Below are 26,394 nucleotides of genomic sequence, written 5' to 3'. Positions count from 1 at the left end.
AACAGTTTCATTTCCACCAAAAACTTATGCTTATGACACACGTGTAGTAACTTCCAGGTAATTTATTCCTTAAAAATTTACCTGCAGACGCAAATGCAAAACAGCCCCACGCAGTTCCTATCTAGAAAGAATCGGAATATATTGATCGAATTTGAAAATAAAATTCGTATTGAATAACAAATTTGAAATTTGAGTTCAGTATAGTTTGTTTCCACTTAGTATCGTCGCAGCGCCGGCGCTGCGAGCAGTCGCCTTGAACGGGGCCACGTGATCAGTGTGCTCCGATAACTTTTCATTGACTGTGCTAGCATTTATCAGTATCTAATTTTGCATTAGTCCAAATACCTACAGTGATTAATACTTCACAAATTCTTCCTTGACACATTAAATGTTCGATTTCGTTGCCTAGCAGACGGAGTTGTTTTTGGTAAGCATTTTATACCCAAATTCATAGCTGTTTTAGTCATGATACTCATGATTGTATTGCTATGTTGGTAGCATTGTGTTACTAAAGGACTTGTTTACATACAAGCGTGACGTAGTGAGTATTAATGATGTTAACTATATTAATAAACTACCCTTCATTACCAAAAAAAAATTGTAGCTAAGTAAAAACTGTATCTTATAAAAACATTTACCGAGTGATAGCGAGTGGACGCTTGTCTTCGTTATATTTAGCGGTGACCGCTAGATGGCGATGACGTGACAAAGATAACGTAAACGGTTTGGGATAATGTATCATGTCATAACAAAACGCACCTATGATATTGATACTCTCGAGCTACGCCCGTAGAGTAGATAAATGTTATTCAGAAGTACCTACATAGAGTTAAATAAAGTTTGAGAATGTGTGTTTTCGTGACATTACTGCGTTATGACATACATATCTATAGGTTTTCCTGTAAATTTATAGGTAAAGAACTTTTTACTTTTTTTTTTGGGCCTAGGAATTTTCGGCGACTGTTTGGTATCGGCCGAAACTAGAGCAAAACGAAACACTAGAGTCTGTGCATAAAAAAAAGAGTCATGGAATGTATGGGGCCCAATACATCCACGACTCTTCTCTTTCCGAACAGACTCTATTTGATGGTATCTGCGTCAACTGAAATATGTCGCGGCGGGCATTACTATGTTAAAATAATTTAAACAGCAGAATGCTAGTTATGTATTTAGTACATAATGGTATATAAAATGTGTGGTCGTATCCAGAGTGCAATTTTCTGATTAATTCAGTATTCAAATTAAAAGCCAGTTCGCCAAAGCTGATGCCAAGCTAAAACGATGACGCAACCCCATCTAACGAATTTGCATAGGAATGCTATCAACGTAATGCACGCCTTTATGATTAAATTTAAAGAATACTATAATTTCTTAATAGCTTTTTCACAAAATAATGTTTTTCCTTTTTATACCATACCTCATTTAAGCACTTTATGATGTGAGTATAATGTTGTTTCAGAAGAACATGGATTTCTTTTTTGTATGGTTGTGTATGTTTGTCGCGGGGTTTTGGATAAGCAAGAAAATCAAAGAATGGAGGAGCTTACCTCCGGGTCCGTGGGGCCTGCCGGTAGTCGGATATTTGCCGTTCATTGACCGACGCCATCCGCATTTAACATTAACTAAATTATCCAGGCAGTTCGGTCCGATTTATGGAATTGGGATGGGCAGTATTTATGCGGTAGTGCTCTCCGATCATAAATTAATCAGAGAGGCCTTTGCAAAGGATGCTTTTTCTGGCAGAGCTCCTTTATTTTTAACACATGGAATAATGCATGGAAATGGTAAGCCTAATAGAGACATATCTCCTTTATTTTATACATAATAAAAAATTGAAGTAGGTAGATTTTGATTATTACACCTTACTGACACCTAAATTTTTAGGATTAATTTGCGCTGAAGGTCCATTATGGAAAGATCAAAGAAAACTGGTGACAACATGGCTGAAAAGTTATGGAATGAGCAAGCATAGTGCATCCAGAGAAAAGTTGGAGAAACGAATTGCATCCGGAGTTTATGAACTTCTAGAAGTAAGTAAGAGAAAATACGTAACAGTTTATTTTACTACCTATTTATTAACCGACTTCAATTTCATAGGAGGAGGTTCTGTATTCGGTTTGGTGTTTTTTTTATTTATTTATTTACATAAGGAGATCCAACAGCTAACTAAATGACAGTGGAATCTTAAATAGATATATAGAGCCAATTACAGGAACCCGCAAATAGATATGAAATAAAAACATATACTTAAGTAACACGCATCACTTACACATACACACACACACACACACACACATTTTTATGTAAGTATGTTCACCGATTACTCCAAGACCCGTGGTCCGATTTGAATACTTAATTCTTTTTTGCCCGAAAGGAACTACCTCCAAGGTTATCACGTTAATCTGTTGCTGTTCTGATGATGGGATCCATGAGGAATTGAGGGAACTCCTCAATTTTTAAAGGCACATGTATGGTGATCTGGGTGTTTTCTTAAGCAACTCAACATTTTCTCTCGAAAACCACCAATTTGAGGAAGATGATGATTTTTTTGATGATAATAATGATGATTTTTGAAATGTATATTATTCCGGCACCCGTAGTCTGATTTAAGTAAAAAATCTTTTTTTGTTTGAAAGAAGTTACCTTCAAGGTAATCCATGAGAAATTGATGGAACTCCTCAATTTTTAAAATCACGAGTATGGTGATATCGCTATTTTCTAAAGTAACTCAAGCATTTCCTCCCGAAAACCACCAAATTGATGTAGTGCAACTGTAGCCTTACCACGAGTTTGACCTACATATTCGCTAACGCCTTCTTAACTTACTTTCTATACATCTCGCTCCTACTAATAGTATGTCAGTACGAGCGAGATGCATAGAAACGTAAGTTGCGCACACTCTAGCGAATATGTCAGTGTCAAACACGTGGTAAGGCTACAGATAATGAAGACTACGGGCGATATGTGTAACTTCCCTCTTATAATTGGGTGTATTATGATTTTTGATGTAGGAAATGATTACAGAACTTGTTGGAAATGATTACAGAAAGAGATATAGGTGAGGGGTAAGTGTGAGAGGTGAAGGTAGAGGGTGGTATTTGGGGAGTCTGAGGTTGGGGGTTGCGGGGGCGGTGAGTTGATAGGTCCAGGACTGAGGGGTTGGAAGTTGAGGGATCACGGGTTAGGAGTTTAGCGGTCAGGGGATGGAAGTTGAGGGATCGGGGGTTAGGGTTAGGAAATAAGGGATCAGGGGTTCATGGATCGGGAAATGGCGAATGAAGGGTTGGTGATTCAGGGTTCAGGATCGAGGGGTTCAGTGATCAGGGGTTATTGTGCTGTGAGGTTGAGGGATCGGGTCAGTGGCGAGGTGGAGGATGGATTTAGTGTAGTGACAGGAATTATTTCCCAGACGGAGTCGAGAAATATCTTAATTATATAAATAGGCACCGACTTCAAACGTATAAGTTGGTAATGCATACACTTAAAAGCCGATAATATCCTCCTTATCGATTTATCTTTCTTATCGATTTTATCCTTTTTGAAGTCGGTTTTTTTTTGTAAATAGTTTTTTCTGATTAAATCTAGTCGTTGTCTGTAGTCGTAATGAAGACTATGGTTTTCTACGAAAATGACAAGAATGAAGAAAGTGACCTTTCGTGTAAACGTTGATCTTCTAACTTAAACACATTTTTATGCTATTTATTATTAAATTACTGCATAAAGAACAGCAGACACACCCACACAAACACAGATAAATAGATAAACCTATAAAGTCTACCGGTGATATAAATAAAAGGTTGTACAAATGTTAGGTATATTAAATGTTTCGTTTCATTTGCATATAAGGTCATTATACTGAGTATCCAATAATAAAGTGTGAAGGTGCCCTGGCCATACTTAAGTTCAGACTTCTTGTTATCCGCTCAAAAAAGCTACACTTATTAAGCGTTTTGTTGAATGTGACCTTTAGTCAGTGACAAAGTGTTTCTGAGATTCAGACAGCAAAAACTTATACATTATCTTAGATTTTTTGCTGTTTTAGTCCTCAGTCCTTTATTTAAACCAAATGAATTGCATTGAAAACTTAACTTATTTTTTGGTAGAATGTGGAAAAATCGGCTGGCTCACCCATGGATTTGTCGCACATGCTGTCTAACTCACTCGGCAATGTAGTAAATGAAATAGTATTTGGCTTCAAATTCCCACCTGAAGACAAAACTTGGCATTGGTTAAGGCAGATCCAAGAGGAAGGGTGTTACGAAATGGGAGTATCTGGTGTTGTAAACTTTTTGCCTTTTATGAGGTAAGTGTCGTTACTAGTAAGTAGCGGTAAGTTATTCTTATTATATACTTTTATTATGTTTATTTTTATTCAATTAATTTTTAGATTTTTCTCGTCATCTATTCGAAAAACTATGGAAACACTTGTTCGAGGGCAAGCACAAACGCACAGGTTTTATGCCAGTATAATAGCCAGACGTCGCAAAATGCTGGGACTAGTCACACCGCCCGGGGCCGAATACCCACCTCACGCTGACCTTCATAGTGACCACCCAGATGGGCACATTAAATGTGTCACTTACAGTAAACACGTGGACCAAGCAGAAGAACACTTTTTTGATCCTGAGACATTAATTGCAACCGAAGGAGATTGTATTTTAGACAGTTTCCTAGAGGAACAAAAAAAGAGATTTGATAGTGGTGATAACTCAGCAGTTTTTGTTAGAGATGAACAACTCCACTACCTTTCAGCTGATATGTTTGGGGCAGGCCTGGACACCACTTCCGTTACTTTGGCATGGTTTTTGTTGTATATGGCTCTGTATCCGGAAGAACAGGTAAGATTTTAATGTACTGTCAGCATCAACGCGCCAAAAGTATCAGCCATAGGTACTCTAATCGTCCTACATATAGAGACATACATATATCTCTTATTATAATGCTGCCAGAGAATGGTATGTAAGTATATACTTTTGACGCGTAGTCTCGTCTCATCCGCTGTTATTGATGCTGACTGTACGAGAAGTATTTAGTACTCGTGACCACATTTATTTTCACATATTTGTTTTATTTTTACTGTGTTGCTCCATTTCAAATAACTTATTTAAATTTTTTTAGGCGCGCATACGAACGGAAATTTTAAATGTATATCCGGAAGAAGATCAAGTCGACAGCACCCGATTACCGCTTCTTATGGCAGCAATTTGTGAAACTCAGCGTATTCGTTCTATAGTTCCCGTTGGAATTCCTCATGGATGTTTACAGGTTTCTAGAAGTTCGCCATGTTTGTTACCTTAGACTCTAAGAATGTATATCTGACAAACATGCTTTTTCTCAGGATACTATGTTGGGAGGCTACAAAGTCCCAAAGGGGGCAATGGTAATTCCTCTGCAATGGGCAATGCATATGGATCCCGAAGCATGGAAGGACCCAGAAGAATTTAAGCCTAGTCGTTTCATTTCAGACGACGGTAGTCTCCTCAAACCTCAAGAATTTATACCTTTTCAAACAGGTAAGTGATAGCATTTTCATTACTTTAGTAATATTGACGACCGGTCTGGCCTGCTGCTTGGGTTGACGGCTGGGTGGGTAGTGACCCTGCCTGTGAAGCCAATGGTCCTGGGTTCCAATCCCGGTAAGGGCATTTAATTGTATGACGAGCACAGATAATGTTCTTGAGTCATGGATGTTTTCTATGTAGGGTTTTAAGTATTTATATAATACTCAATATTATTTATCGTATCTATCGTTGTTTGAGTACCCACAATACAAGCTTTCGTGAGCTTACCGTCGGACTTAGTCAATTTGTGTAAAAATGGCCTTATACTATTTATTTATATTTGTTAGTTTTTACCCATTTTATTGTATTTTTAGAAAGTACATTAACTCTCTTATTCATCGTATTTGTATAATGATCGCTAAATCTTACTACATATATTATTTTACTCAGGAAAGCGCATGTGCCCAGGAGACGAGCTTTCCCGAATGATATCTTGTGGCCTGGTTGCCAGACTATTCCGTCGTCGAAGAATACGACTTGCGTCAGACCCACCTTCTGAAGAAGACATGAAAGGAAAGGTTGGGCTTACTTTGACGCCCCCACCGGTGCTTTTCTATTGCGATCCCTTGTAATAACGACATTGTTATGTAGTGGATCTTTGTGTGAAATAATAGGTTCTTAATAAATAAACTGCATTTATGTTTTATCTTTTCTTCATTTATTTCTGAAATACAAATTTGTATTCTCTGTTAATAGCTATATTTACAAGGCGAACGTATTGGTAATATACTATGTAGCGGTGAGCTGAAAGTATAAATATAAGTTCAGTACAGAGCAACTTGGTTGCACAAAGTTGAAATTCTCTACTTCCAACTGATAATTAAAGATCACTTAACTATTTAATATTATATAGACTAGTTACTGGTTGAACCTAAACTATGATGGAATGTTATCTTATAGTCTTGAAAGGTACAATATAATATCGTGTTAACTAGAAAAGTTACATATGAACACTTGCAAACCCTATCGAAACAATGATATTCAACACAACAAACATGAGATCACACTCAAACAGGCACTCTTCTAAGTGATCTTAATAAATAATGACCTAGAATGAATATACAATTTTGGTATACTAGAACTTAATTAGTGCTTACATTGATCAAATTTCACAAATGTACTTCGTATGGTGTAAATTCCAAAGACCTTACAGGTCACTCCAGAAATCTTCTTGTATTTTTTAATACTGTTTACATATACGAAAAACATTTCATAATCTCAACGATGGGAGTTTTCAATACGTCTATAATTCTGTTATCTACTAAATTGAACACTTTATGCACAGCCTCGACTGTCGCTTCAGCGACGTCGTTACTTACTTAATATAACTTAAATAAATGGTCGCCGATGCGCTCTAAAACGAGTGATCAGTAAATACTGGTGGGTAAAGTGGCAGGGAAGCCGCGTCGAATACATCCTGATTTATAATTAGATTCCAAAAAATTGTCAACGTGTTTTCGTTTAAATTTACAAAGGTTATCTTATTACAAAGACAGAGAAGATATTGTAAAGACTCCGGAGCCTCGCAACGAGACTAATATGTGCCAACAAATACACGAAATCATAAATACATTTTCGGATATAAATTAAGATAGACACAATTATTGAAACCCACTTTCTGAATTGCTTTTTGTAGATAAACACTATAAATATGAAATGTATTTTTTTTTACAGGACAAAATTTGCATATTGCACTGGTTATCAATTCAGATTTTATTTCAATAACGTGTCTGACTATATTATAAGTCACTGTTATTGTTAACTCTTATTAATGACAGTTCCAATCATTGGAAACTTCAAACTTCAATCTTTTTGGAATCTAATTACTCATCGGGGTTTAGTGCGCACCGACGTGGCGCAGATGCGGGTGGTCGGGCACGACCGGCACCAGCGGCGCGGGTGGTGAGCGCGGGATGAACCGCAGGCGGAAGGCTTGCGGAGCGATAGTAGCACCCACAGTGCCTTCCAGTGATGGCGAGTCCGCGCCCTCCGCTAGTTGCACGTCGAACTGGTGCATCACGCACGCGAAGAACATGAACATCTCCATGCGTGCGAGCACATCACCAAGACACATCCGCCGCCCCACCCCGAAGGGCATGAAATATTCCGGGCGTCTGATCTTTCCGTCCTCATCGAGGAATCTGCTTGGATTGAACTTTTCGGGCTCATCCCAAAGGTTGGGGTCCATGTGCACGCAGTTGATGAGGGGTACAACTTGTGATCCAGCCGGAATTTTGTATCCGTTCAGATGTACGTCCCTGTTAAAGAAAATTACCTAATATTAGTTATTATTATTGCATTACTTAATAATTACGAAGACTGTGATAATTTTTTTTTTATTAAAAGTATTCAGTAATAAAAATGCGTTTAAAACTTACTTTGTTGGTGAATGAGTCGTAGCAAGAGGGACAATGCTCGACATTCTCAAAGTCTCCAAGATGGTGGTTTCAGTGTACGACAAATTTGGCATGTCTTCGATGGTAGGTAGTCGCTCCCGACCAACCACAGCGTCGAGTTCCTCTTGAACTCGTCTCTTGACTTCTGGATTTCTGAGCATGAACACGAGCATCCATAATAGGGATGATTTAATTGTTTCCATGCCCGCAGAAAATAGATCTCCCAGGATTTGTTTTAATTGTAATTCTGTAAGTAAATAACAGTTGTTAAAAGGTTCTTTTTCAACTCGGACACATTGAATTTTAACTTGAGAGTCATTATAATAATTCGTTCGCCTTAATTAGAAACTTACCGTGATCTCGTCCTTCGAACAACTCTCCGGCTCTTCCTTCAAGTTTTGCTTTCTCAATCTCAATCAGGTAAACATCGATGAGGTCTCGTGCGTTGTCAAGATCCAACGTAGCGCGATGTTCATCAATTAGTGTTTGATAAAAAGCAAACATCTCGTCGCGATTTTGCATAACTTTCACTTGAGCTTGGGCTTTACCGGGTAAATACTATGGACAAAAGAAAATAAAAGTTAGAGAATATAATTTAAAAATACTGTACTTACTGATTTTGCTGTTACAAAAATGACAATTTGTCAATAGATGAGACTTACATTGTAAAGGGGGATGTACTCGCCGTAGTGGATTTCTCCGAAAAGACGCATCCCTTCTTCGATTAAATGGTTCAGCCTGGTGAAACGCGTGTCCCCATGGCTGAAGCGGACGGACATCGTTATGCCGCAGATTACGTTGGATACGCCAAGAGCCAAGAGCGGATTAGGATCAATTGGAGTGCACTCTGAATTGCGTAGATTGGATATCAGGTCATGCACTTCGTTCTGTGAAAGAAAATGCACGTTAGACAAGTGCAAATGGAATTATATGCATTTGATTTATGGAATGCAAAGTGATAATGCCTACCTTAATTCTGGCTTCCATGATTTTTTTGCCGTTTCCCATGTATGTCATTCCGAACTCGCGTAGTTTTTCATGGAGAAAACGGCGCTGACTTTTCCAGAGGCGGCCCTCGCTGTTGATGATACCTGCAACGAGGGAGGCGGTTAGTTGCGGCGAGGGGTCGGTGGGCGGCGCGAGCGCACCGGCGCTCGGGAGCGGGAGGCGCGTGCGCCTGAGCACCGCCCACACGCGCTCATGCCATGTGCTCCCGGCGCGAATTTAATACTCGTATAATTATTTTATCTAACAAAAACCTAAACGCACCAGGGAAATTAAATACACAACTACACGATCATTTGATTAAGTAACGTTAACGAACTATAAAATTGATAACTGATCAAAATGGTGTAAATTGACAAACAAAAAATATTGAAAAAACCTATGGTAACTTCGATAAATTACATTTAGTGTACTCACCTAGACCATCCAAAGTATGCATCAAAGGCGTGCTGGGGCGTCCGGTGAATTCTTCCCGCCGGAAAGCTTCTCTGATGAGCCGATAGTCACTAAGCACGACTGTGAGCTGATTGCCCAGGCGCGCAGAGAACAGCGCGCCGTAGCTGCGCGCAAGCTCCAGGAAGGTCTTGTGGCGCACGCCGAGGAAAGGCAGGTAGCCGACGACCGGCGGGCCCCACGGACCCGGCGGCAGCTTGCGGGCTTCCTGCACCAGCTGCGCCAGTCGGGCTGCTAGCAGAGCGGCACAAGCCGCCAGCAGAAGCGGCAGCGACGTAGGCGCCACACAGTAGTTCACCACTTGACATAGTCCCCACAAAAGTTTAGAATTTGATAGTATCGAAATCATAGTGAACCTTTTTTAAATAAACAAATAAAAGGAACTGAACTGAAATGTCCGTTTTTATCAATCGATCATAATATTATGTGCGCGGACGTGTATGCGGCTGCGCGGTGGTCACAGTAGTAGCAGATACAGCGCGTCCGACCGTCGTCTGCGCACTGGCGCGCCGCTGGCGTGGCCTTGCCAATAAATAGGTACGCGCGGGGTGGTACGTGCTTGGCAGGATCGTCCCACCAGCGCACCTCTCTCTGCCAGCGCTCGGCACTTATTGCCAAGCTGCTTGTAGCACCAGCAACATCATCAAGCGCTTTCATTTTGACTAGTTTTTTTTTGCGGGATCGTCATTGTATTGTCACCGGATATATATTATGTACTTACACTTTTGTTTACTTGGATATATTTTAGACAAAGGCTCATACAAAATAAAACTTATTCATTTAAGTAGCTAAGTTTGATTGGTTTGTGATTCATTTTAAACTTGTGCTTTTCATAAAATGCAACGAAAAAGACGAATTTTCTGGTATACTGTATTTGTGTCATATACCTAGATTTCAGGGCAGTTCAAATCTAGCAATAGAACAATACTTATTATTAGACGAATTTAATTCAAAGCTTGTAAAATCTACTTCATAAGCATATCCTACCTATACTTCAATAAGCAATATGTCTACAATTTGTTCAAATATGGGGCTGTACAATGTACATTTCAACATTCAGTTCTCAAAAGTAGCTATAACGGTTACGATAGTTACGATGAACATCACAATGTGGGGCTGGAAAACTTACGAAGACGGAAACTGATTTACCTATGTGTTGCTCTAACTAAAGGTTGCATTACTGTTGCGGCGTGGGCGCTGTCAATATCAATTTCCTTGATAAAATGAGTGATGAATGTTCTAATCGCCGCAGTAATGCGGCAAAGAACGTCATCCATTTTATCGTCCTCGTCAAAGTCGCAGCAGCAGTAGGCTCATGCCAATATACATACTATAGATCCAGAGGCCGTGAATTCAAGTCTCACCTTAAACAGTAATTTTTCCACTATTATAATTATTCTAAGCTTATAGCATCGATGGTAGACGTTTCTGCTTGTTAAAAATTTAACCATTATAGTAGATTATAGATATTTATACCTACAATTCAGTATCTACCAACAGTTATTCAGAATTCGATTTAAGTGAATTTCAAATCTAATTTTAATAAAATTACCTGTATTATATGTAGGTACTTGCTTACAAGCACATAGGTACATTATTTATTAAGAAACATGTACATTTTTATTAAGAAAAAAATAGAGTGAGCTCACGTGGCTAACGCTAAAAACGAATACGCAGAAGTGTTTCAGTGAATGCATGCGCTCTATGCAGGCACCGAATTTTAGCGAGAGGCTGACGAGGTCGGGTATAGACGATAAGATTAACAAATTGCGTAAGTTGGCGCGAGGCAAGGTGACGGCGGGTCGACGACTCGGGCGAGCCTTGGGCGGAGCTCTACGCAGGCGACCTCTAACCGAATCAAACTTCTTCCAAATTCGTTAGATTACGTGCCATCATTGAGCTAACTCCAAAGCGAGGGAGTAAGTAGCTGAAAATTCTACCGGAATTAGCGTTGAGACTCGTGGGAGGTAATTATCGGACGAAATCTACACTGCCTCCTGCCCTACCACCGTGCACGCATAATCAGATATGTCTGCACTTATTTAAACAGTATACGTATTAGTAACGTAAGTATTAACATTGTTTGCAGGATTTTGCACCCACAAGAACCCTAGTAATACCTACGTAAGACTGGTTTGAACCTGGCGTGAAAATCAACTTAACGCTCACCGTGCGTGATAAGAAAATCGCCAATGCCCGAGCTGTGGCCTTCTACGAAAATTTCAGCTGAGCAACGCAAGGTGCTGTACGGATAAAGCGTAAGTAGATAATGAGTTCACTAATGCATATAGGTAACTGAAATTTCAATACATGCAAATCATCCAAATTTTTATTGCTTTTTCAATGTAGTAGTAGTAGTAGTAGTAGTAATCACTTTATTGTACACAACACAGGTTTACATAATATTTACAGAAATAAAGGTACAAAGGCGAACTTATCCCTGTAAGGGATCTCTTCCAGCTAACCTTCGAGTAGATGAGGGGAGAATTCAAATTAGATAGACAAACTTACGGAATGCACAGTAACATTTTAAAAGTAAACTAACCAAAACGTCCAAAAGTAAATAAAATACATAAATAATATTATAAAATAAAATACATGCTACATACATAAATACTAAACATATATTACATATAATATAATTATATATATTTATATATATATATATATATATATATACACACACAAGTGTCAACAAAAAAAAAAAAATATCAGTACTTAACCAAATCACGCTTGGTTGGAAAGCATACGTTTCTTCAAATTAGCCTTGAGTGACGCTACAGATGTACATTATTATACTTACAATACAAATTAATGATTATAAAATGGCAGACTAAATCACATAGGCATTGTCTACGAATCAACTATAGGGCTAAATAGAGACACAAAGATATAGGTACAGTCAACTGTAAAAATATGGGTGTAGCCAACTTATTCAAAAATATGTCCCATAGTTCTTAATTCGCTGACATAAGAGCCATAATGACCCATATTTTTACAGTTGACTGTACATACATGGAAATGGCTCCACTGACAAGACCCCAGCTCTCGGGTACAGGGTACAGGGTAGAGTTAACAACTACAGTAGGTTACCACTTTTCGACTCTATCATCTGAGTGATAGAGTCGAAAAGTGGTAGACCACTTTCTTGGCTGACCGTACATAATAATTATGATAGAGTTGTACTAAAAATATATAAATACATAAAACATTTAAACATGATAAGGTAGAAACCATTTTTGCTGTTGATTGCTCGATTTAAATAACGTCAAAATAATAAATAGATTGAAATTAATAATGTTAATTACGTATGTAAGGACAATAAATAAACAGTTTACATAGGAGAAAAAACTTCAATGACGACACCCCATAGAAAAAGAACAACAATCATGGACTGAATAGATTTACGTGAACTGTTTCCAAGTGAATTGGGTCATTGGTCTTTTTGCAAACATCGGCCTGCGTGTACGCCGACGTCAACGTACAGGTGTGCTCGTTGTTTAGTTATCCTCGATTACTTATTCCTTGACATGGATATAAGTGTGAATTGTTAGCGAATTTTCGGCCTCGTCTTACGTAATTTAAACTGAAGCTGCGAACATTTTATCTTATTTGGACAGTTAAAATAAATAATATAAAGTCAGAACGAATGTGTTCATGAGTATTACATTTAGGTGTAATGTGTTACACTAGGTAAGTAGTGCCTAAAATATTTTGTTTATATTTTATACCTATGTTTATTTAAGTGAGGTAGGTTAGTATTAAGTAGGTACTTATTCAGTTCACGTGGTACCTACCTACTCAACTATTATAGATTTAGATTTAGATATTTATTCTCATAATATTAAATTACATTATAAATTATGCTAGACTAATCTACATGAATTTATATTATGATCGTCATTCATATTTACATAATATTATTTAATAGATACAAATTAAAAAAATGTCTTACAATAATTAATCTTATTTCAACAATTTATCCATTTATGTCAAAACAAAATACGCAATATTATAATTTCATTTAAAGTATTTATACCCTTAAAGCGCATAGTCTTGCAAAATAAAGGTGTGTGACCATACCCAAGCTGTTAGAAAAATACTACCTATCTAGTTTATAATAAATACCTGTGCCATATTTTATAAGGCAAAAATACCTTTTGCAAGGGAAAGAGATTTATGAGAGGGATGCAACTAAATAAACACTGCTCAAAAACAACTAACAAAATATCTCCAGCTTAAAAATTGCGGAGTTGCAAAAACCTTTAGTTGTCTAAATTTACTAACGGTTAAAATACACACTCGAAGAATATTTTATGCATTACACATAGCTGAGGTAGCAATGGTAAACCAAAGCACGTCCGAAGCGGACTCAGGCACCAAGTGTTCCGTACTTCGTTTTTATGTAGAGATTCTCTAATCTATTAACTTTTTTAATATTATATTTTTATTTTTTATAAAATAATTTCGGGTAGTTTAGTGGTGTTTTATTTATTTCTCCGTTGACAATTGCTGGGACGTCAGTCTTTCCGTGACCACAGCGTAGTGATTTAATTCTCTTTGACCACAGCTGGTCCAACACAGCTGAAACGTCGGAATTTAAGGGTAACAATAATGAAATTATATCGTGGTACACCTGTTTGTGTAATTAAATATGTGTACAAAACACTAGAGTTTAATGTGTTATATTATTTCTGTACATTTAAAACTATGACAAGAGAGCCAACATATGGAGTAGGTACTGTAGTTATCTAAGGCCAAGCGCACCTGGATACTAAGGTGTGTATTAATTATAGGTACAGTAAAACTCCTAAGCCTTCCACCACTTCAGGTCTTGTATTATTATGCTCAAAAAATTGTTTGACACGACACCCATGGCTATTTTCTACCACTGCAGTACCGTACGCTCTGGTTGCGAAATAAAGGAATATTTTTCATGGTTGAACAGTATGGAGCTCTTCAAGAAACGAGTAGGTACAGGTTCTTACCTCTAGTTACCGCTTACCATCGGGTGGGTAGTAGTATGGTTGTTTTACACTGATGTTTGAGTATTTAAAAAACTCATTTTAAATTAAATACCTTGTATCTGGGATAGGAAGGCAATGTGTTTGGGGAAAACGTACTAAACATATTCTATAAAAATAATGCACCTGCTGAACTCTAAAGAAATTAGATAAAAAGCGTGAGTGTTCTACTTTCTAATAAAAATAACTACGTGAGATTATCTAAAATAAATTAATCATCAGTTGTGTGAGTGGCGCCGGACTGGCGGAGGTGACAAGTCATAACAATCGTACAACCGGGGAGGCTGGGCCGCGTCGGCACCGTGATAAACACCCCTCCAATAAGGCCTTCGACAAATAAACAACCAGGTTTATTTGTGCTCCACCCGGGACTATCATTCATTGAGGTTTATTTTTCTCTGAAAGAATATTTAGTCGTAGGAATAATTCAATGAAAGTGTAGTACATTTTCATTGAGTTTAGGAAACATTATGATGAATCACTGACATTATCTCCAATTCACGTACACCATAAATATACATACCTATTAAAGATAATTAAAATTAACAAATTAGGGGTATCTTTATATGACCGTTTTTGAATCCTCCTCGACGGCGAACATGTACTTTTTCGCAACAGTTGTCACGGGTGTCGTTTTCTAGGTTCTCAGGAGGCGTAACCTAAAAAATAATGACATTCATTAACTGGTGAAGGTGAAGATGTCCGGGACCGCTAGTTATTGAATATAGCACAATATTATAGTTCCATTTCTAGTATTTGGACCTAAAATATACAAATTAGTTAATTTAAATTTACTTAAAAATATTTGGTAACAATATTAACTAGGTATGTGTTTTAATGTAGTCCAACAACATTTTGGCTATCCAATTATTTAAAAATCATCTTCAGTATAGTAAATTTTAATTGAAGTCGTATCGTGTCATTTTCACTCAACCTACTCTAACCTGCTGTTTTTTTATTGATGTGCGTAAACATTTTTCTAATTTACAACTATGTCGACAGTTTCTTTAGTTTTGATAGGTAAAAAGAAATAATTGTTGTCAGGCAACTTTGCTCACGTCTTGGGTTCCATCTGTTTTATACGAGATGGCTAAAATTAATGTAATAATGTCTTACCTACAGAATTATTACTAATGGTCCAAATTTATTTTAATTAGACCACTCAAAATGGTGTCTAGGACATTTATATCTCTATGTCCGTGACACTAGTGTCATAGTTTAAATTATCTGATTACGATTCGGTAGACATTATACCTACGCGTTTTTATTCTTAAGGACATATTTTAGTTTCAGACGGCTGAGTTATCGTAAGAACAATAACATTTTGAGACCTTCAATGTGTGTAAAGTAGGTGACACATTTTTTAATCGCCATCATTGTACGAGTACCGTTTACAATTGCGGGATGATAAGTTGTCGCATGCCCCGAGTGTACGTCAACAATCAAGTGATTGACGGTGAGAAATTAACTTCACTGGCTTGATATTCTTCTGATTGATTTTTATTAAATATTGTTTTAGTTGTGATTTAAAGCGTTTCTTAATTAACTGGCATACATTGAAATATATCAACTTAAATATACAATTATTATTGATTATTTTTTGCACGCTATTAATATTTCCACCGACCGCGCAAATAGATACGCAAATAAATATAATACACCACAACCAAAAGGAAAAAAACTCCACCTGTGTTTCGCCTTTCTACGAGGCATAATCAAGAGATGTTGACGGTCTGGCGTACGACCGGGTGGAAACATTATTTGCTAGAATAAAATAATTTCTATTTTAACCTTGACTAATACGTAATACTTAGGTACATCATGCATCTCTACCATACGTTCCCTAAAATGCAGAGACACTCAATACGAGTATATTCTATCTATTTGACAATCACTATTGTTTATTTTCGCATAGAGAAATGAATACTTAACCAATTTGTTCGATCTTATATTTCTATATAATATTTATAGTTTACCGAAGTCACAAATATGATTACAGTATCTGCGTAAAAGATAATACTTTTACTCTATCAAAACTGTTATTTCATCGTTTATCACAGCTCAGGCCAAGTTGTAAACAGTAATGGTTCGATTAAATAATCAGAGCGCCGAGATTTATCTTACTTCATTGTCTCCATGACTGAAAATGAGTGTATATCATAGTTTCGGACACGTACTCTCGGAGTATCCTGCTGTCGAATGTTCGTTGATTCGACTGTCGCTGGATCGAATGTTCGCTGGGTCGAAAAGCGTAGAAATAATCAATTGTAGAATCGAATTTGAGGTTTCGATTGTCATCCCATAGAAGATCTCGGGTACGAATGTTCGTTGATTCGACTGTCGCTGGATCGAATATTCGCTGGGTCGAAAAGCGTAGAAATAATGTTGTTTTTGTTTTAATGCTCCAACGAAAACCTGGTTATTTGTACTATCTTTTCAATTGAGTCACTTTTTGATACGTCAATTTTAAAATGATTAAAAATAAATGTAATGTTTAGAAATGGGACCTTATGGCGGTATTACTTATCTGACAAAAAATAAGCTGTCAAACACATGTTGGGCCATGCCAGACGAGACGATGAGCTTTACAACAATACATACATACAAATTCTAGATTACGATTTTTCGATTATGCATAATTCGGCCACAAGTATTTCGACCCAGCGAACATTCGATCCAGCAACATTCGAATCAACGAACATTCGATACACAACAAATCGAACCCATACAATTCTAGATTACGATTTTTCGATTATGCATAATTCGGCCACAAGTATTTCGACCCAGCGAACATTCGATCCAGCAACATTCGAATCAACGAACATTCGAAAGCAGGATACTCCGAGAGTACGTGTCCGAAACTATGATATACACTCCTGAAAATATCGTAAGTTCCATTTACGTTTCCTTTAAGAACACCAATAACATTTAATGAACTTACTACGACTGTGTAGCCTGTATAGGGTTAAAATTTGACATAAGCGCTTCCTACAAAATACCTACATTAGTTATTCAAATCTCTATACCATACTATCTGGACAAGAAGATTGGACAATGTAATGTAAATAATATTCATATTTCCTGGCACTAGTCCGTAATATTGCCATTGTTACGTAGGTATTGGGGGTTCGTGTGTCGCTACGTGGAACCGGTGATGCGGGCCGTGTCGAAATGTAATGTGTTCCCGGGAGCTCAGACACGTAACTCCAAGTGCTCGTGTTACATCCAATTTGAGTGACTGATGGTATACCGTATGAGTAGCTTGACGATTGATCTCTGAGAAATGATGCACTGGTTGGTTTCAGAATTTCGTTTACAAAAGACTTGGGCGTGTTTTTCTTGCAAACATGATATTTCCTGTAAAAAAATATTTTGTTCTGTTATCGAGCGCACTTTGAAGTCGCGTCAGTATCAAGATAACACTTTATTAGCCTCTTACTTTGCTCATAGTTTTCGTTTAATGTTTTATAGCAATTAGATGTTATATAGGAAAGAAAAAGTGACCAAGGCTCAGTGCCCAGAGCTAGGATCGAACTGTTTACTAGTTATGTATATAGGATAAATTTTCGGATGTTTAGCAGGTTTACCAGTTTTATGCAGTACCGAAAGCATCAAAGTATAAAAGTTCACGTATCTAATACTAAGTTAATTTCCCGTGATTTGTAAACTCTCTAAGCTTAGAATAATAAAACCTAGAAATATATTTCCATAACGCCGACCCGTTAAAAAGTGAAGCACGACTGCTATAATAGCTATTTATCAGTTTAAATAGAAAAGAGTGAGATTGACAGCTACTAACTGCAATGTATGGAAAAATTGACATAGTAAAACATGCTTTATTTGGAAATATCTTTCTAGGTCTTTTTATTCCAAGCATCTGGGTATAAAAAGTGAAACGAACCACCCGTAATAAAATCTTGATACATAATACGAAAATAAAGCAGAGAAAAAAAACTACGGGTTGCACTCCGGGACTGCCGGCAGAAGTGAAAACTCAATGACATTGTAACTGTTTTTCGATCAGGCCGTCTTACGAATCTTACTGTCACGTGACCAGTGGCGAGTTTAACATTTTTCCCCCATCATAAAAAGTGCACAGCGCCGCTAAAGAAGTTTTCACTTCAAAAATAAAGTAGAGCAGCGCTGGTGGTGGTTAGAGCGTGCAAATTTTCAATCCGGAGGTCGCGGGTTTGAACCCCGGCTAGTAGCAATGAGATTTTCGGAACTTATGTACGAAATATCATTTGATATTTACTAGCCGCTTTTCGGTGAAGAAAAATGTCAGGTCTAGTTTATTCCCCTCTAGGTTGGAAGGTCAGATGGCAGTAAAATCTAGTGCCTACGCCAATTCTCGGGATTAGTTGCCAAGCAGACCCCAGGCTCCCATGCATGAGCCGTGGCAAAAGCCGGGACAACGCGTAAGATGATGATGACGTATTACGAAAATGCAAGGTGGTTATTAAGACACCTTAAGTTAATGTTGCACTTTGGACATGCCAGTAATGCTAATTTATTGCGAAAGAACGCGCTGAGATGTTTTGCACTGTTGCATTTTATTACCTCGTTTAGGATGACGTGATGACCTTAAATAAATTGTTTAAAAAAGTTATTTTAAATTTAAGTCAGTGAAAAGTGTAAGTAGGTACTTTCTTTAAGATAAGAACACTTCGCAAACGTATAATGTTTTTTCGGGTTAGGGTTGAAATAAAATTATTTAGGATTTAATTTCAGTTTTAGAAATATAACCTAATTTCAAAAATGCTAAGTAGTTAGCATTTGCAGAAGTTTATACTTGATGATAAGAAGAGCCGTTGGTTGTAATAGCAACACGAGAATTTATTTACTATGATTGTCATAAACAGATGTAATTGATAAAAATGATAAACCTGCAAATACTGATGACTCATCAAAAGAACTTAATGTCATTTTTGACACCCAAAAGAAATCGCAAAATTTGTGATGATATCAAACCTAATAAAGGAAATATTTGAGTAATAGATACTTCTTAACTTAGTTCAATATCTTGTGTTATAACTGGATGATATTTTGGCCTACTGAACACGGTAACTTTCCGCATTAAATACTTGGGGCATTTGCAGATAAAACAAGGAAAACTGAGTGTACTTTAGACAAATGGACTACACGATACAAAGGTTGTTGTGGAAAAATACGGAAGGGGTCTACTCTACTTACAATAAATTCGTACTACTAATATCCAGTGAATGTAAACAAAGCAATCAGCCAGTATCGCATGTCTCACGTGCCATCAATTTAACACTGCTACGAAACGATTGATATGAGGTGTTACGTTACTCACTACTCACAAAATTTAACACCATATAGCTTGATCGGAATCTGCATTAATTTTTAGGGTTCCGTACCCAAAGGGTAAAAAACAATACACTCTTTTTTTGGGTAGTCGTGTAAAAACGGGACCATATTACTAAGACTACTGTCCGTCTGTCTGTCACCAGGCTGTATGTCATGAACCTTGATAGCTAGACAGTTGTAATTTTCACAGATGGTGTATTTTTGTTGCCTCTATAACAACAAATACTAAAAAGTACGGAACCCTCGGTAGGCGAGTCCGACTTTTGTTTGGTTAGCTTGAAGGTTCTTGAGGATGCAAAGGTAATGTTAACTCACACCCTTTTGTGATCGTCTTTCGCCGTCGATACCTCGTTTTTCTTAGCATTAAAAAAAGACTACACGATTTTGACGTGTCTCTTTATTGAAAAGTAAGTTACAGCAATTATGTAATAATTGTATAGCATAGTTATACCTATGTCCATTTACATTCTTTTGGTTTCATAAGTAATAATTACTATTTTATAAAAGCGTTTTTCAATAAAAGAGTACGGGGTATAAACCTCAACGATTTGAAACGTCGTTTTTAATCGAATGCTTAAACGATTTCGTTACCCGAAGCGATAAAGTAATAGATATGTAGGTTTATGGGTAATTTTTGTAGTAGGTAAGTTAATTATGTTATGTTATGTATGTATAATACGCTCTTACTCTCAAGATAATATTTGAGTATTTGTCGGTGACGCATTGTTTAGTAATAATTTCAATTACGTCAATTATGTCAGAAGGCAGCTGCCTGCTGATACGGTCCTTCGAAATCTGCGTATTTTGTGTGAATGGCTGCGCAGACATCTTTCTTTAGACTCCGCATTATTAAGTGTGACGATCTTACGACTGTACCGTAAAACGGGGTGAGTAGGTTTCGCGGGGATAGGTGGGTTATGAATGGGGAGAGAAGGTTTGAGAGGGGGGTGAGAAGGGATTTTAAGGCTACTGCTACAAAAATAATGTATTCCAATTTAAAATGGAGCTATAGTAATAAGCATAATAAAAAAAATCGATCCAACAATCTTCCAAAATCATCTTTGTATGAAAACCCCTCTCACCCCAAATACGAGGCACTAGTGGGTGAGGTGGGTTTTCTTCTTTATCTTCAAAGTTATGAAATGGAATAAAATAAGAACTAAAATACAAACGTCCGGAACACTTATTATATACACCATTCAGTTTCATATGTAAAAATAAAATGTTATCGAGGTTTGAATTTCAGTTTTGACCCTACTCACCCCATTTTACGGTAATCTATTACGTTACGCCGCAAGTTGAGTTCCTCAGTCATCATCAGCATATTACACCATTTTGTGGAATAATAGCCCATATTTTTTGAGTTCAACTTTTAGAACTCAATTTTTGTTAGCCATCTATTCTATGTACCGATGTCATCATATGTATGTAGGTATTGTATGTTGGTATGTTTGTGTCGTGTTTTCAGCGTAGAGTAGAAACTACTGAGGTGTCAGAAAATTCGTCTTTAAAGCGCTACTTTAAGTGATGTTGCATTATTTCATAATTCATAATTTATTTATTTGCGTAAGATAGTACATGCAGGTTGATATAAAATTACACATAGGAATCAACTACCTCGTCGCATAGAGACATGCAAATAATGTTGGTCTTAATCTATTTACATATATGTACAATTAATCATTGAGATTACATTAACAAAATAGTTAAACAAATGCCTTATCACGCACCCAACCACTCAAATAAGTACGAAATGTCAGAGTTAAATACAAAAAAAAGAAAGTACCTAGAACATAAAATAAAACATAACAAGTCACTGAGAGAAAAAAAAAAGAAATAAACGAATGTCAAGGCTACTACAAAATAATTAAATTTCTTCTCTTCTTCTTTCCATCCTGTTACCCCCTGCTGGGGTGTAGGGCTCGAATCTTTTCCTTCCACTGACTCCGGTCCTGGGCAGCTTGGGTAGCCTCCTCCCACCCCATCCCCAATACACCCAGCTCTTGCTCCACAGAACGGCGCCAAGTAGATTTAGGGCATCTTCCAGGTCAGGGCCACTTTGGATAGGTGGGTGTCAGGTTTCCTGAGGATATGCCCAACCCAATGCCATTTCCGCGTCTGGATCTCCTTGTGTACGGGTGCTTGTCCGTAATAATAAAATTTGGGTCAGCATAAATACAATCAATCAATATACTCGTATTGGTAGATTCCATTAATAATATTAATATACATTATTGTTGTGTAAGTGGTCGTGTTCAAAAAAATCCTGAATTGTGTAAAAACATTGTTTAAGCAACCATTTTTTCAATTCATTGATAAAGTTTTTAGTTGGTAAGTTTTCAATCTCCTTTGGTACGTGGTTGTAAATTTTACTAAGCATATAATACGAATTTTTCTTAAATAATGTAAATTTTGCTACTGGTAAATTTAATTATTTATGTGTAACTGAGCGTTTGTTGTCATTGTCTCTTTTAATAAATAAATCCACATTGTTTCTCACAAATTTACATGCTTCTAATATATACATACATGGAAGCGTAAGAACTGTATTTTCTCTAAATATTGGCTTGCATGAATCAGTTTGACGAAAGCCCCATATTGCTCTTAAGCACTTTTTTTGCGCTATAAAGGCCCTATAGGCTTCTGTTGAATTGCCCCATAATATTAATCCGTATCTTAGTGCCGAGCATACATAACTATGATATACTATCAAGGCAGTTTTTTTGTGATGAATAATGTCAAATTTTTTTAAGCGCATAGTTAAATCTATTGATTTTCGAGCATACTGTCTCGACGTGTTCTTGCCAGCTACAATTTTCATCAACCGTCAAACCTAAGAATGTAGTAGTGCTAACTTGTTTTATAATCTTCTCGTTATGCATTATGTTAAATTGTCTGCCTTTACTATGCTTGGTTCGAAATTGAATATAATTTGTTTTGTCCCTGTTAATTTTTAAATTATTTGCAGTTAACCAATTTACAGCGTCAGTCAAAGCCATGTTTATATCTCTCTCATATGTCGAGAGATCGTTACATTCAACTAGTATAGTGGTATCGTCAGCGAATAAAATCGTCGGGTATCGTATTGCACGAGGCAAATCATTTATGTATACGAGGAATAATAAAGGCCCCAGTATACTTCCCTGAGGTACTCCTGATCTATTAAGTCTGGCTAAAGATACATAATCTTCAACTGTTTTGTTCGCTTCATTAAACTTAGTTATTTTTGTAACTTGAACACGTTCAGACAAATAGCTTTTAAGCCAGTTATGTGCTGGTCCACGTATGCCATATTTGTATAGTTTTTCTAGTAATGTACATTTATAAGTGTTTTAAAACAAAGGTGGTTCTCTACGCAAAAAAATTTCGCCAGTTGTAGTTTTTCATCTATGTATTTCCGAAAACGATTTGTAATACATAGTTGTCAAATCTAAAAAGAGCACTTGCAATCATATGCTTCATTGGTACAGTCACGTCTGAAAATATCGATACGAACGAAGTGCCAAAATATGTATACCTACACTACGTTAAATATGGGCAATAAGGTCGTGTTTAACCTACATATTTTTGCCATTTTGTCCGTATCGATATTTTCAAACGTGACTGTACGGGAGGAGTTATTTTATAAACATGCTCCGTCTGGCAGCCAGGTGATCTGTGAGCTGGGGTCAACGGCCTGTTTAGAGCGGAGTGAGCGTTACGCAGGCGCGACCGATCGATAAAGGAGTTGCGTAAGCGCCGAGCAAGCCCTCAGGTACTTAGTTTAAGGGCTGCTGCCTAACTACGTTTTACAAAAATAAAAAATAAATGTTATTTCGTACGAAATTATTAACAAAACTTAAATTTTAGTTCGTTAAAGTTGAATATATTTTACATACTTGTTGTATTCGCAAACTATTCAAAAATGGGCAATAAAGCGTCGAAGTAGTAGTTTATCTCCTTTGGTGAATTGATGAGTTTTTTTTATCAGTTCATTCTTGAAATTAATTATATCACGTGTTTCAAGTTTGATTCAAAGAGGTGTCTCGACTAAACCATTAATTTAGTGTTATGTTCATGTGTTATTTTCATTTGCATTGATATCGTCATAGATTTTTTTGACGTGATAACGTCTTATAAATCGTTGAACACCGGTAGCATGCACGAAAAAGTGTCACGTTGTGGACAGATCTCCATAGTAACGTTACGTATATGTAATGGTAATGTTTTCTTATGACGTTATCACGCAAAATTATCTTCCGTAAACCAACTTTACAGACAAACATTTTTTTTTATAATTTACCGATACCGACATTTACATATAGATACCGTCAAGAACTCTACAGGTAGGTACAATGTTGGATGGTATACAATAAAAGTCATATAACAGTACAGTCAGTTTCAATGGAAATATCACAACAAAAGTACACAGTGCGATTATTCAACACAACAAATCTGTAGCTATTTTACCATAAGTTTGTTACAAAACCTTAAAATACAACTTAAATAGCGACATAAATATTTTATTACCGAAGTATCTTCACTCATATATTTTTTTCACCGTATCTTACTTATTCATTATCAGCTCACAGAACTGTAACGATAACAAAATGTGCTCTAATTCTAACACAAAATCCGACGTCATTTCAATTTGACGTTGTACTACATACTCTTAGGTTAACCGATAACCTCCTTATGTAAGTCAATCTACTGCGTTGCCGAAATTAGCGGATAATACCAGTGTACTAGTAGCGGATAATGAGGTGAGATTTTACACTTTAGGTAATGTGAAGGCAAAATTATCGTGTGTATTTTTGTGTCTTAATATTACTATAAAGAGCTAATATGGCGCTATACCGGGTGTGGCCTGTAACACGAGCAAATAATTAAAACATAGATTGTACTCCTCAAACGGTGAAACTTTTGTTCAATAACATTTAAAAATTATGAAGTATTTAGACTCCCTATTTTTCATACAAAATAAATATTATCTTCAATGGACGCCATCTCCACGCCATATCATTGTGATTGACGTTGCTTGTCACGCCTTAAACATAACAAAATTCGCAATACATTGCGTCTTAGAATAAACTTTAAAGTGTATTAAAAATCAAACCACAAGTTATTTTTAAAAATTGCTGAACAAATGTTGGTCAGTACGGGGAGTACAGCCTACAGTTTAATTTTTTGCTCATATTACAGGTTACAGGCCACACCCGGTAAATCTACAGTGAATTTTAACTATTTACTTAGGTACTTTTAAACCGTCCGTAAGTAGCTAAGGAATCCGCTCGCATAAAACTAGTTAAACTCACTACCGAGCCCTTCCACACCCAATTTCACCTCCACACGTTTACAAATTAGTTGTTTGATAGATTTTATTCAATGCGTTCAGTCGTTACAAACATCGGAACATACAAACATTCACGTTTACTAACATTATTAGTAACAGGATTGCAGGATTTCTATTATTAACATACCTTATGTAATCGAAGTAGGTATAATAAAGATCTACATAATGTACGTAGATGACATTAATGAAGGCTGTGATTGCTAGTTTATGTTTTTTTTATAATTTATGGATGACGCCAGGCCAGTCGAACGATGTCTCGCAATCAAGAACATCAGATGCAAAAACCTGCGGGGCACCTTCAAGATATCTATTTTTGATACCTAGGTCACCTTAAGATAAATGTTCCGATAAGCTGAAATCTTATTAATGAATAAATGCAACTCTAGGTAGACTGTACACGACGTAGGCAAATGTAAATCAAATAATTGTTTAAACGTAACTGGGAAACAATTTGACAGTGTACTTAAAACTGCTTGATCTTTCAAAGATTTTATTATTGATGCGCGTACTGCGACGCTTAGTGAAAATCCGCTCAAGTACCTATCTTGTTTGTCTTTTGCGCAGTTTAGTGATCGTAATTTGGTTATTGATCTGGACCTCTTATTGCGTCAGGGCAGCCAGTAGCTTTGGAAAATTACTGATAAGTTATGCAGTTATCATAACGTTAGACTAATTACTGATTATACGAGGGGCATTGCTCTAAGCACACTTGAGATAATTCCAAGGATACTTTAGCAGTTTTACATAATAGGTATGTGATATTCCTGAGTAAGATGATAATTCTAAACTACTTATTAAATGTTCCAGTATAAAAAAACTTGTTTACAGTACAGTATATGGGAATAAGCACTTTCCGTGCCTATGTAGAAAATTCAAGGAGCCATATTTATGTACTGTAAAACGTTGTACGATACACGTGCGAATAGGTTATTCGCAACTCGTGTCGATTTAAAACACTCCCGTCGGTCGTGTTTTATTTTATCACCACTCGTTGCTAATTTCCCATTTTCTGCACTTGTATCGTAATGTACCCCTCAAATCACCTTACTAGATGCACGCATACGTGCCTTTTTTATATATACTTACCTTTCTTCTGATTTCTATACAAAATGTACTAGTTTGTAATTAAAGTATTTAAAACTAAAGGCGTCGTCTACATTATTGCTGCTGAACCCGCTCCAAGAGGCTACGAGCTGAACCTAGCCAGATCCACGCGAGTACATAATTTGGTAAAGAGTAGTATAGGTAAATTTAAAATTGATTTTTCTCGAAAAAATAATAATATAGTCTAT

The 26,394-nt window shown here is 36.8% G+C and overlaps 2 protein-coding genes across 3 annotated transcripts; one reads left to right on the top strand and one right to left on the bottom strand.

Moving 5' to 3' along the window:
• The first annotated feature begins 236 nt into the window (after nt 1-236).
• LOC134792789 (cytochrome P450 306a1) lies at nt 237-6,200 on the top strand. 2 transcript variants are annotated; one of them, XM_063764131.1, is made up of 8 exons: nt 237-427; nt 1,463-1,784; nt 1,885-2,030; nt 4,104-4,303; nt 4,388-4,838; nt 5,119-5,265; nt 5,339-5,513; nt 5,952-6,200. In XM_063764131.1, exons 2-8 carry the CDS (start codon nt 1,466-1,468, stop codon nt 6,131-6,133), a joined length of 1,620 nt encoding a protein of 539 aa, XP_063620201.1. In that variant the 5' UTR covers nt 237-427; nt 1,463-1,465; the 3' UTR covers nt 6,134-6,200. The 2 variants fall into 2 exon arrangements, with proteins under 2 accessions (XP_063620201.1, XP_063620199.1); XM_063764129.1 differs by having other exon boundaries at nt 1,460-1,784.
• On the bottom strand, nt 6,197-10,014 carry LOC134792788 (cytochrome P450 18a1-like). Its single transcript, XM_063764128.1, has 6 exons — nt 9,380-10,014; nt 8,927-9,048; nt 8,620-8,844; nt 8,311-8,515; nt 7,940-8,204; nt 6,197-7,819 (listed from the first exon to the last, which is right to left on the bottom strand). Exons 1-6 carry the CDS (start codon nt 9,762-9,764, stop codon nt 7,399-7,401), a joined length of 1,623 nt encoding a protein of 540 aa, XP_063620198.1. The 5' UTR covers nt 9,765-10,014; the 3' UTR covers nt 6,197-7,398.
• Between the last annotated feature and the right edge of the window lie 16,380 nt (nt 10,015-26,394).

The sequence above is a fragment of the Cydia splendana genome, chromosome 8, assembly GCF_910591565.1.
Source record: "Cydia splendana chromosome 8, ilCydSple1.2, whole genome shotgun sequence".
NCBI classification, from domain to species: Eukaryota; Metazoa; Arthropoda; class Insecta; order Lepidoptera; family Tortricidae; genus Cydia; species Cydia splendana.
The sequence above is the reverse complement of the archived record's forward strand: the minus strand, read 5'-3'. Positions and strand labels throughout refer to the sequence as shown.

Bases quoted from the DNA above. Each gene is read 5' to 3' on its own strand.
- LOC134792789 (XM_063764131.1), top strand. From the start codon at position 1,466: ATGGATTTCTTTTTTGTATGGTTGTGTATGTTTGTCGCGGGGTTTTGG. The intron at 2,031-4,103 runs GTAAGTAAGAGA...ATTTTTTGGTAG, and splicing joins GAGTTTATGAACTTCTAGAA to AATGTGGAAAAATCGGCTGG. The intron at 4,304-4,387 runs GTAAGTGTCGTT...ATTAATTTTTAG, and splicing joins AACTTTTTGCCTTTTATGAG to ATTTTTCTCGTCATCTATTC.
- LOC134792788 (XM_063764128.1), bottom strand. From the start codon at position 9,764: ATGATTTCGATACTATCAAATTCTAAACTTTTGTGGGGACTATGTCAA. The intron at 8,516-8,619 runs GTAAGTCTCATC...TTTTGTCCATAG, and splicing joins AGTACATCCCCCTTTACAAT to TATTTACCCGGTAAAGCCCA. The intron at 8,205-8,310 runs GTAAGTTTCTAA...ATTTACTTACAG, and splicing joins GTTCGAAGGACGAGATCACG to AATTACAATTAAAACAAATC.